Raw genomic sequence first — 12,792 nt, 5'->3', positions numbered from 1 at the left:
GAAGATAGAATTTGATATCTCTGACTCGAACCTCATAATTCCTTATCACGGTACAAGCATATATAAAACAAAATTGATGTTTTTATTTATAGTGATAAAGGGAGGCAAACCCACCACCTTCACTCAAGGAAACGTAAAATCGTACTACAGAACAATAATATTGCTACGGAAATAGAAATATATGACATATAAGAACTTAAAGGGATATGTTGGTAGCACTAACAGATTGTTTTCATCATACAACCATCACGTAGAATTCCACCACACAATCATCACAACAGACCACAGTAAAAAGCTATATGTTGGTCAGTTCATCAAGAATTGAAAGAAACAATTGATACATCATTCCTTTAAATTGTTAGTTCAACACAATAGGATGTGGACGGCATTGCATCAACCAGTTAGTGAAATGTAACTTGGTTTTGTTATACCTGCGCTGTATAGACGCTTTCGAATGGATAACATTCGGAAATGTTGGTGTTGAAAACCTTCTTGAACTGCAATGGGTGAAGCTGCACCATGAAGAGACCGGCAACTGTCCACAGGAACACAACATTATTGTTCTCAGCCAACCCTAGCATCGTTAGGTTCCCTTTCTCCTCAGAGTTCAGTTGAAGTAGTTTATCAAGTCGAATAGTTCTTCCTGGCTTCCATGAAGCAACACCACCCTTCCTTTTCCTCTTCCTTTTCCATAATTGGATTCTGAAGTCTGGCTCTGAGACGGAGAGGAGACCAATGCCACCGCCCTTTGCTGGCATAACCCAGAATTCGCAGTTCCTCTTGGCAAACCTGTCGAGCGGCACCTCTATCTCTATCACAGCTAGCATTTGCCTCTCCAGATCAAACTCGAGAACTCCAATCGAATTTTGATTTCCGGCAAGCATCCAATAGAGAGAATTCCCAATCAGCACAGCAGGCTTGGCCATAAGATCCTTGGATGGAAGCGGTGTTGAGATTATATCACCCCAAGTTCCTGTATCCGACGAGTAAACGCAAGCGACGGCCCGCCTATCCTGTTTATCGTAGTTGTTGTGTGCCCCTACCAAGACCACCTGGAAGCATTGGGCGTCTCCAGGTCCAGGTCCAGGAGCGAGAAGCACCTCCCCGTTGATCAGGGTCTTTGTATCCAACCTCGAGGGAACATCTATGCGGTGCTGGTCGGAGGTGGCGGGATCCCACACCAGGACCTGACGCCGCCACGCGTGCAGGAATAGTAGGAGGCCATGGCGGCATCCGAGGGTCAGGAAGCGGTTGTCTAGTTGCGAGGAGAAGCGGTTTGGCGGGATACGATCCGGGTTCGGCATGGTTGGCTGGAAGGAGCGGGAGTGCCCGTCGAAGAAACCGAGGAGGGGAGGGCTGCGACGGTGGTGGTGGATGCAGAAGCGGCGGCGGAAGACGGGGTCCGAGAGGAGGCGGCGCCAGCGCTTGCACACTAGGGAGGCGCGTGGGAGAGAGGACGGCAGCGGGGCCAGGCGGAGGAGGATCTCGCGGAGCATGTCATCGCTGTCCATCGGTGCCGCCGCCGCCGGCGAGATAGGGCGGTGGAGGAAGATGTCCGTCTCCGTCGTCATCGCTCTATCACAGCTCGTGCAGCCAAGGGGAGTCTCGATCTCAGGGTGGTTTTGTGTGGAAGGCAAACCCCACGACTATAAAGCCTCCCTAATTAAGCAGCAGAATCCGTCCCGGCTACGTCGTGCGTGGATACGCGCGTGTACGTACGTGAAGAAGACACTCCGGGAATGCATCTCGCCCTGCGCCACCGCGAACCCTTGGCCCGTGCGAACTGCAGCTGCACGGGCCGACGTTGCCATGGCCGGTGTGGTGCTGGTAATTGGGGGGATTACCGATGTGGAGAACGACGCTGTAATTGGCTTGGGCCTGGCCCACGAATTACCACCGGCGCACCAGGCCGAGCATGCGCCGGTAATAGCAAAATAGCGCCGGTAATAGCAAAATAGCGTCGGCGCACGGCAATTCCTATACACGACTAGGTCGGCCACTACCGCGCGCCGCACACCCCCGTGCGCGGTATGGGACGGTCTGGTCGGCCCAGTTCGCCAGTTATTTCTGTTTTCTGTTTCCTTTTTCCTTTTTTCCTTTCCTTTTCCTTTTTTATTCTCTGTTTCTTTTTTGTTTCTTTTTCTTTTTTTTTGGTTTGTTACTTTTCTGATTATTTTTATTGTTCAAATTTAGAAATAGTTCAAATTCAGAAAATGTTCAAAATTCAAAAATGTCCAAATTAAAAAACGTTCAAATTTGAAAACAGTTCAAATTTGAAAAAAGAAAATTTGAAAAATATTCAAATACAAAAAATGTTTAAAATATAAAAACATTCAAATTTGAAATCCGTTCAAATATATAAAGCGTTCAAATTTGGAAAAACGTTCAAGTTCGAAAAATGCTAATTTATTGGAAAAATAAATTTTACAAATTTTTAAAAATGTTCAAATTTAAATTATGTCCATATCCGAAAATGTTCAAATTTCAAAAAAACATCAAATTCTAATCATTTTTAAAATTTCGAAAATTTCAAATCTAAACAAATTTTAAAATTTTGTTCTCCGAATTTTTTTTTTTAAATTTAGATATTGAAAAAGAAAAATATTAACAGCAAAAAAGAAAGAAGAAAAAAAGTACCTACTCTTAATGGGCCGCGGCCCAACCAACCGACCTAGTCGCTAGGTGTGCGGTGCCCCGTACGGGCCATACACGCCGACCAGGTCGGTGTATAGGCACCCCCCCGGCGCGCTCCCATGTCGGTGCATCGACGGTAGTTCATGGACTAGGCCCGATCCAGCCGGAGCGGCACAGCTTTATCGCCAACGCACCTAGCTACTTACATGCTGGCCTCAGCCTACATTTCACCGATGATTCTTTGAGCCGCTGCGCCGGCGATAGTAAGAACCGACGCGTTGCTATTTGGGTGCGTCGATAGTAAGCCATGTGGCTATAGGCGTTTTCCTACGAGTGTCTTCTCGAACAAAACATCAAATTTTCCTAGTGCTCACAAGTAAAATCTGATGATATTTTTAGGGGAAGAGGAGCAGTGATATGTACGCTAACACTTCTTTGCGCTTTTTTAAATAATACTTTTTCCAGCAATTTTACAATTGATACGTGATTTTTATTTTAAATCTATGACTTGGTCAGTTGACCTGTCGCCGGTCGATAGAATGGTGGTCGACCAGCTGCAGTACCGAATGGGGGCTGGTTGGCAGTCAGTGCGACGCCGATTGGCCACCACGCTACCGCTTCATCTCCGGCTCGACTCCACGGCCTAGCCGGCTCCGCCACGTCCCGCACATTCTCGCTGCCAGTGTCATGGCCGGCTTCGCTCGCGCCCATGCCCAACGGCACCCCGCGCCGACTCCTTCACCCACTGCGGGCGCTCTGCCCACGCCTCCGGCTTCCCATGCGCCGTGGTCGGCTTCGCCGCTCCCTTCACCGGCTCTCGGGCCGCCCGCATCACGTCCGGCCAGCTCCCCTGTGCTCGATTGATGTTAACCGCAGCGTGTCCCACGTCACGGGAAGAAGAAAAAAAGGAAAAGGTGGAGTCGGCTGGAATGGTTGGCCGGTTTGAGAGAAAAGAAAGAAAGGTCGGCATAGATAGTGTGCCAATCGGCGGCTATCCAACCGACCGAGTCACATATTCGTAAAATTTTGAAATCGTGTATTAGTTGTAAAATTGTGAAAAAAGTTTTCTTTCTTTTAAAAAGCCTCTTGTTTAGTTACCGTTGACCGTGAGGCTTTTTCTTGTTGTCCTGACTTGAGTCAGACGGGTTCCTCCCCTGACCCCTCCCCTTGTGCGGCATTGTCGGACAGAGATTTAGTGACTTGACGTTTCTAAGTCTCAACGTGACTTGATACCACCATCTACCATCCATCCAAGATTCAATGTTTTAAATTATTTCTGATTTCGAACCTAAAACTAAAACTATCCAGAAAATTTTGAAATTAGACTCGTTCTAAAATTTGTGAATATTTCAACCCATTAGGACGACTAGCTTGTGATTATATAGCTTTTTACGTATTCGAGCACTAAATATATATTTGCTCACAAATCTTGGATTCAAACGGAATGAAACTTGACCAAAATATAAATCGAAATATGCATGATTTACTATAAGTTTTTCAAAAATTTCTGAGCAATTTTAATTATTTGGTTCAAATTCTGAGTTAATTGGGTACGTTGGATCTGATATGGATGGTGAATGGTGGCACCAAGTCACAGTGTGACTTGGAAGCATAAGTCACTTAGAGCATCTCTAGCCGCGTCCCCAAAGCGTTCCCCAAATAGCACCGGATTTATCGTTTGGGGGACGTGTTTCCTTCGTACCGCATTTAGGAGACATCGCTTCCCAGCCGCGTCCCTCAAACGCGCCCCCAAAACTTTAAAGTATTTTTATTTTAATAGATAGAAGAAATTTGCAGGTACGGTGTAGGTAACGCTATACTAATATTCAAAGCGGTGCAACATAACAAATTACATATAAAAACTTTCAAAAAATAAACAAATTGAATATAAAAACTTTGTATTTTTTAAACTACTTCTTCTTTTATGGCCCCGCCTCGTCGCCCTCACGGTGGCGCTTCCTTCTCGTCACCTCTTCCGAAGAGCCGGTGTCGTTCGACGCGTCGAGGAACTTATGTCCTCCTCCTCGTCGACAGTGCTTGCCGGCTGCGCCTTCGCCTTCGCTTTCGCATCCACCTTCGCCCGGGTTGCCGCCGCCTCCTCAGCCTCCTCCTCCTCCTCGTCGGCCACCCATTCCTCCTCGCTGTCTGGCGGCAGGGAACCATCGCTGCTAGGCGTTGCAACTTTGTCCCACCAATGGCGCCGTCCTGGCAGCTTTCCCTCGCTGTCGATGTCTGATGGCAGCTGAGAGAGGTCGCTCATTGTGAGAAAGGAGAGGAGAGATGAATGGCGTCGGCCAGTTGTAGATCGGATATCGTATACGTAGGGGTCTTATTGAGCGCAGATGAATGGCGGCGCAGATATCAAAGAGAGCAGCGGTTGCTCTTCCGCTGAGTTCGCGCTCCATTCCGGCGGTTTGCGCGTCGATCGACGCGGTTGCCACTACGACGGTTCCCCTTCCCGACAACTGCATCGTCGCTAGGTAGGCGACGGTTGAGCGTTCGTTCATGAGTCGCTGACGCGTCGAGCCCGCGTATTTTCGCCTCGCTTCTCATTGTGTCTGACGTGCCTGGAACCTCCTTGTGTAGCGGAGACAAGCTCGAACCGTCTGACACTGTATTGGGTCACGCCGAACGGAAAGAAGGCGCGCGGCTAGGAACGATTTTTTTTGTGCCGCGGCCCAAACGAGATGCTCTGAAGCTGTATCCGGCGTTCTCCTCTTGTCACCAGCACGGCAGCACCTCACTCCACATCGCCCTAGTTCCACTCGAGATCCACCACTTCCAGTCATAATGACCCTCCGCCGCCTTCCTTGCTCGCCGGCGGCGCCGCCTCTGGAAGACGACAACTTGCTCGCCGAGATCCTCCTCCGCCTCCCCCCGCTGCCGTCCTCCCTCCCACGCGCCTCCGCCGTCTCCAGGCGCTGGCGCAGCCTCGCCTCCGATCCCCGCTTCTCCCGCCGCTTCCGGGCGCACCACCGCCGCAGCCCACCCCACCTCGGCTGCTTCGTCAACGATTTCCGCAACTTCCTCTTCCAGCCCGCCCTGGAGGCCCCCAATCGCATCCCGCCATGCCGCTTCGCCTTACCCATCGACCAGGACGACCACTTCAGGCTCCTCGGATGCCGCCATGGCCTCGTGCTCATCCTCCACTCGTCGCGGAACCAGCTCCTGGTGTGGGAACCCGTTACTGGCGACCAGTACCGCCTGGACATTCCTCCAGGGTCCGGAGACGTGTTCAGCGCGGCGGTGCTTCGCGCTGCCGGAGATGGCCGCTACTTCCAGGTGGTCTTGCTAGGCACCAACGACATGCACCAGGCGTGCGCTTCCGTTTACTCATCCGAGACCGGCTCATGGGGCAATCTTCCGCCCCGGGATTCAATCGGCGACGCCACCGGTGTTTATCCGGGAATGCCCGCTGTGATGGTTGGGGACTCCCTTTACTGGGTTGTTGTTGTTGGGAATTCCCTTGGAATCCTTGAATTTGATTTGGGTGGGCGGAGACCAAGTATGATGCCTATGCCCACCGGCCCGGAATTTTGCGATGCCTGGCTTATAAGGGCAGAGGGTGGTGGCCTCGGTTTCTTGGTACTCTCTGGATTCAGCCTCCAGTTATGGAAGAGACAGACGGATTGCGATGGTGTAGCTTCCTGGGTGCTGGGAAGAACTACCGCACTGGACAAGCTACTTCCCATTAATTCAGACGATGAACAGATCCCAGTCATCCTTGGGTATGCTGAGGACAACAATGCTGTCTTCGTGTGGACATCGATCGGCGTCTTCACGGTTCGGCTTGAATCATTGCAGTTCCAGAAATTTTTTGAATCCGAATACTGGTATAAATATTATCCATTCGAAGGTGTCTACACTGCAGGTACTCCCTCGGTTCGGATTTAATTCACTTCAATCAAAAGTTTTTTTTTTATTAGTCTGGTCTCCCTCGCGTTGATTAAATAGGAATGGAGGGAGTATAATGAATCCAATTTATCTGATATGGATTTATTTAAAATAAGTTCATGTCCATTTCTGGCAGAGCATTCAAGGCTAAATTTATACTAGAAATAAGCTTAATATGAATTGTCATCATCACTTTTATTGTTATACTATGACTGTATTTTATTTTATCAAATATGGGGACCAGGCTTAAGGGTAATTTTAGATAACTTCTCTCTACATATCTGCTAATAGTCATGCATGTTCTTCATTTTTATGGTATAAGCGAGTACATACCTCAACTGGAAAAAGTATATACTGTTATTGGAAAGTTCTTTGTATTTGATAGTAGATATAGTTATGTTTTTTTGTTCTCATTGTTGGTCCAAAACCCCCCAATATTCTTGTAGACAAAGGTATGGATGGCCAGCACAATGGAGCTGAACTTCTGCAAAATACATGATATAATCTGTCCACATGGATATGCTGCCGAGATGTATTGATTGAGCAGGTAACTATCTGTTAGTGCTAGCAAAATAAAATGTTCCCTCTCCTTTCCTCGTGGATATTTTTGTTTTACTTTGCTGGTTGCTACATTGCATTTTTTCTGTGGTTATGGGTCGTCGGGAGCTGCTCCGCCGATGCCACCAGCCCCTCGTGCTCCCATGATAGGAATGAAAAGTTACAAAAAAAATGATAATCTAGGATGTTCCATTGGAGTTATTTGAACATCTCTTTTAGCCTCTTCTGAAACCAGATGTAGCGAAGAACTCGAAAATATGCTAACAGTAGGAGTTGATGTGTGGTGCTACAAATCAATCCTTCATGTTGTTCTCTTTTCTAATTGTGGTTTTGTCCAATAACACTGGGAAGCCTTTGAGTTTTGGTACAAGTTCACAATTTGAAGCTTATATTTACTGGTTGAATGATCATACATAAATTGTGAGATAAGGCTTTTCCACGAATGATACAGCAAATCAGTTTGACTGGCGGCATTGGTTGTTCTGCAGGTATCAACGTTTAGGTTTCGGTGTCTGATATACAGAACTGGTTTGTCGGGTCCTTCTATTCTGCATGTTGTGCATGGGGCCTGTGAAGATGTGCTGTAGAAGGGAAGTGACCCTCTACACATGTGACATGAACTCCTAGGAATTAACATGTTCTGGTTAAGTGTAATGGGATCTAATATTCTATGCTATCAAACTTCTGTATTACATCTAATTTCTGTAGGTAATATTCAAACTGTAATGAAGAGAAAATTAACCTGCATCCGTTAATGCCATTGCACTTCGTATCTTGTTGTTCATCATCGCTTGTATTTCGTATGTGCGTGTATGTTCTCAGCATTGTTTGCTCATGTCTCACAGAATCTCTTTTTATGCCCATGAAAAAACTTATTTGTCTGTGTGTTGAATTTCTATTTCAAAAAAGATACAATTGCACCTGGCCTGCTTCTAATTGCACCCATTGAGTAGCAATGTTACAGGCACGGTTTTTCTTCTTTCTTTGGGATGGGGTGAAGGCTTTTTGTGGATTTGTTGATATCTGAATTTGATGTCTTTTACAAGTTTAACTTCTTAAAAACTGTAACAGGCATTGTGCTAGGGGCATGGTTGCATGCAGTCCTGAACCCAGAATCGCGCAATCTGTTTGGAAATTTTTTAAGTGATCAATGGTGATCATGGGCATTTGGACCATAGGCCTGTGAGTTTGGAGACTAGCGACGGTGGTGGGTGTCAAAGCTTCACTGAGCCCCCTTTCCGTTCTGAATCAATGTGCCTTTTTGGATGGTGCCACCTCTGTTGCTGATGGTGCTCGGGAGGGGTCAGCTGCCATTGCTACGCTTGCGATCAGCCACAGCCTGCGTACTGTTACTAGCTACTCGCACTGAATCACGAGATTGCCATCAGCTCCGAGCAGTACGAATTGAATCAACACAAGCCACCATCTCCCAGCCCCAGCTACATACACTTCCATTAATCTGTTAAATATCCCCTGTCCTTATCGTGACAAACAAATTATTCATCTTTTCTTTGCCACGAATAAGTGAGGCCTTCTATTATTCAGAAGCTAAACTCACAAAACATTTCAGATGTCAGAAAAATCATTAGACCCTTTGGTCACCGCATCTCAAAGAAAAGGAGATGGTGTCCCAATTGCAAAATAGCATCGCCTAGGCCCTGGATTGACAGATTTGCGGTAACAAATATCAACAGATTCGGATAAAATTCGACAAACACAGGCACATACACACACCGAATGGGACATAAGCAGAATTTCAATATTCAAACCTCTCAATCTGATACAACTTAGAAATATCAGAAATTGGAAAGATGAAGACACACACTTGTATGGAAAGCTTAAAACAAATGAACCACCAGTTAAGTACTACTTAATCGAAGAAAAGTCAATGTAGCTTCATCGTTCTGCTGGCTAACTGTGCTCAGAATTAGATAATAGATTGAAGCTGGCAAACTAAACGACCAAGTCCTACAAGTCCACTTCCCAGTTGACCAGTGCAAGCTATGTAGATGGTCCACGTTAAGTTATCCAAAAAGAAGGACCTTCAGCAAACAAGCCTGTTCCTGCATCTCAGCAACCGGAATACAGTTCTAGATACCTGTGGAGCAATGAAAGTCTTTAGTCAAACAAATTTGTACTATTCATTCATGGAAATGCCACTAAAGTTACAGAAACACATTTTTTTATGATCAAAGCTGGAAAATTCTACCAAGAAAAACAACTAATAGAAACACAGAAAAACAATAGGTATTATGCAGTATAGGGACCACATTTTCAGCTTCTACTGCTAGCACAATAGTGGGTATTTTTGTCATCTGATATTAATAGAGGCTAAGAGACAACTTCCATAGAGGCAGATATTATTGATTATCATGGACAGGCTCAAGGAATATCAAAAGAGACAAATCTGGTTTCTAGCTCATAGGTAAGAAATGTAAGAGCTTCTGGTCACTATCCGCCAAGGGACCATAAATCATCATATTAACTAATATACTTCCATAAAAAATAGAGAAGCGACTCAGTTTTGATGCAGCATTGGGAATAGATAGACAAAACATCATCTACTGTTAATATTGCAAAAACATTCCCGAAACAGTATACAGTGATGAATATCATAGCTATCATTTGGGTACCAGAACTACTAATTTTGTTCCACGCCGTATCAGCAAAAATTATATATACCCACATTACTCCCAGTAGCAAAGGTCGCTGTGACTATTCAGATTTACATTATCTTCAAATATTTGGCCAGAAAGATGAAATGAAGACCATTCATTAGTCTTTCCCCGGTACCTTGCCACTTGCAACAGGACTCCTACAATTTAGTTGGTTCAAGGCTTCAAGCTAAAAAAATTCTTTTAGTTGTCTTCAACTTCCAACTTTTATGTATCTCATGTCGAGAGAAAAATGCACTACTGCACTAAACAAATAGAGAGCACAGCAACCTGGACTTGAATCCTATTGTCTGATGGTAATTAATTGTAATAATAACGTGGGTATATTGAAAACAACCTCGGTACATATTTACTTAAAAATGAGGTACCCCTGCTTAAATCACAAAAGCCACAATACAATGGGATGATGACAGCCAATAAACTGGGTACAGAAGCAGAAATTGTGACACAGATTGAACTAGATACCAGTAAAAATTACTTTTCCAGATCATAACCATTACGTTAAACTCCACTACATAGTAACACAGCAGAATACTTAAGGACAACATCTCTAGGACCAAAAGAGGCAATTAATATGATGCTGCTTGAAATTATTGGCTTAACACAATAGGACGTGAACAACATTCCATGAAACAACTACCGAAAAATAACCTGATTTTTTTTAGTACCCGCAATGTAAAGTGCATGCTATTACCTGCAGCATAGATACTTTCAAATGGATGATACCAATACCCCGCTCTGATTTCGGAAACTTTCTTGAACTGCAACGAGTCAAGCTGGACCATGAACAGGCCGACAACTGACCGCAGGAACACCACATTATTGGACTCAGCAAACCCTGTAATCATTAGGAACAGTTTCTCCTTCTTCGAGTTGAGGGAAAGTAGCTTGTCCAGTTCAACAGTTCTTCCCAACACCCATGAAGCAACACCATCACAATCAATATTCCTCTTCCATAACTGGGCAGTCAAGCCAGACATGAAGAGTAAGCCGAGCCCGCCACCCTCTGTCGGCATAACCATGATGTTCCAAGGGTTGCAGTTTGCAAACTTATCCATTGGCAGATGTATCACAGCAAGGCTCAGCCTATTCAGATCAAACTCGAGAACTGCACGCCAATTCCCAGTAATTGTCCAGTAGAGGGAATCCCCGGTCAGCACAGCGGGCATGCTCGACAATGTCCTATATTCCTCGGATGGAAGGAGTGTTGAGATAAGATCACTCCATTCGCCGGTCTCTGACGAGTAAATGCAGGCGAACGCTCGTGTATGTTGTCGGTCATGCCTGTCACAGCTTGCCAATACCACCCGGAAGTGGTGGGCGTCTCCAGCAGCGCGCAGCACCGCCCCCCTCGGGGTTTTGTCGGTGCCGAATACCAGGGGATGGGGAACGGCAATGCTGCGCTGATCGCCGGTGACCGGGTCCCACACCATGACCTGTTTCAGCTTCTGGTGGAACATCAGTACGAGGCCGTGGCGGCATCCGAGGAGCTTGGAGTGGAAGCGCGCTTCCAGCAGCACGGTGAAGCGGCTTGGCGAGACGCGATCGGGGGGCTCCATGGTAGGGTTGAAGGTGATGCCGGCAGCATCTTGGGAGAAGAAGCCGAGGAGGGGAGGGGGGTTGCGAGTGTGGTGGTGGCGGCGGAAGCGGCGGGTGAAGGCGGGGTCGGAGACGAGACAACGCCAGCGCTTGCAGGCGGCGGAGGCGCGAGGGAGGGAGGACGGCTGCGGGGGCAGGCGGAGGAGGATTTCGGAGAGTAGGTCGTCATCTTCCATCGGCGGCGGCGCCGCCGGCGAGGTGGGGAATGGGCAGAGGATACTCATCTCGCTGCTCGTGCGGGGATCGATCTAGGAAGTGAAGCTGCACTTAGCCCAAATGGAGAAAATCTCACTCTGCCCACCAGGCCGAGGCAAAGCCCCTCACCGCAGCGCATAGTCTTTTCACTTCTGGCTAAGAGCATTTCTAACACAGATCGTAAAAAATTCTCAAAAAAAAAAAAAAAAAACCAGAGACAGTAAAAATGCAAATCGAAAAACTCGAGTCGTATTTACGGGTCGCAAAACGGCTGGCGCAGAACAGATCCTGTAAACTACAACTGAAAAATAGAATATTCGAAAAATCATCATCTTTTTTCCAAAAACTGCCCGCGCCGCTACCTAGATCTCCCCGCGCAGGCCGGCGGTGCGGCTCCGGCTGCAGCCGCGAGCTTGGGGGTCAGGCGAGAACGGTCGCGCACATGAAAAAGCCGAGCGTCGGAGGAGTCGATGAGGCGCAGGTCCGGGCGGCACGGCCGGACGGGGCCGTGATTGCTGCTGCCGCTTGACCTAGTCCTCCACAGCTCTACATTGATGCTGCCGTGCGCATTGCTGCTGCTGATTGGCCGTGTGCATGCCACAACGCTGCGCAGCCTGCCTGCCACCACGCCGCACCATAGCCTGCTGTGTTCGCCAGCCGCACGCCTCGCCTGCAGCCACGGGCTTGGTCGTGGTCGCACAATTTTAGCAAAGCAGCCAGAAATCGGCATCTGGAGGCGATTGTACGGATGGCGGCGCTAGAGGAGTGGTGAGAAATCCGTTCAGTTTTGGCCCATAAATCTCCCTTGGGTCTGTATTAATAGGGATCGAGTGTGAAATTTTTCGGGCCCTTGAGAAAAGATTTCAGACAGGGTAGCGAGTTCAGTCTCTGTTCTGCACAACTTTTGACCCGAACCCGTAAATCCGGCCGGAAAATACAGTTCCAGCATGATTTACGGGCTCTGCTAGAGTTGCTACTGGAAGATAAGATATGGTAAACCTAGAGGGGAGGGGTGAATAGGTTTCTATAGGTTTTAATTCTTTCTTTGCAATGTTAGGCTTTGCGGAATATAAAGGTGAACCTAATACAAACAAGGTAAGGCACCCTAGATGATGATACAAGTAACTCAAGCACGAAGGCTCTCACATGAAGATATAACACAAGAAAAGAGTTCGATTAGAGATAACCGATAGCACGCGGAGATGAAGGTTTATTCTCGTGTTCCCTTCCTTTGCGA

The 12,792-nt window shown here is 47.0% G+C and overlaps 2 protein-coding genes across 2 annotated transcripts; one reads left to right on the top strand and one right to left on the bottom strand.

Annotated features, from left to right (window-relative positions):
• The first annotated feature begins 5,424 nt into the window (after positions 1-5,424).
• Positions 5,425-7,811, top strand: LOC124689577. The gene is made up of 3 exons (XM_047223087.1): positions 5,425-6,505; positions 6,975-7,075; positions 7,575-7,811. Exons 1-2 carry the CDS (start codon positions 5,425-5,427, stop codon positions 7,025-7,027), a joined length of 1,134 nt encoding a protein of 377 aa, XP_047079043.1. The 3' UTR covers positions 7,028-7,075; positions 7,575-7,811.
• A 1,099-nt stretch (positions 7,812-8,910) lies between these two features.
• On the bottom strand, positions 8,911-11,622 carry LOC124689576. The gene is made up of 2 exons (XM_047223086.1): positions 10,456-11,622; positions 8,911-9,184 (listed from the first exon to the last, which is right to left on the bottom strand). Exons 1-2 carry the CDS (start codon positions 11,582-11,584, stop codon positions 9,177-9,179), a joined length of 1,137 nt encoding a protein of 378 aa, XP_047079042.1. The 5' UTR covers positions 11,585-11,622; the 3' UTR covers positions 8,911-9,176.
• Between the last annotated feature and the right edge of the window lie 1,170 nt (positions 11,623-12,792).

Source organism: Lolium rigidum, chromosome 2 (genome assembly GCF_022539505.1).
Source record: "Lolium rigidum isolate FL_2022 chromosome 2, APGP_CSIRO_Lrig_0.1, whole genome shotgun sequence".
NCBI lineage: Eukaryota > Viridiplantae > Streptophyta > Magnoliopsida > Poales > Poaceae > Lolium > Lolium rigidum.
Note: the sequence above shows the minus strand (reverse complement) of the source record. Positions and strands in the feature narration are given on the sequence as shown.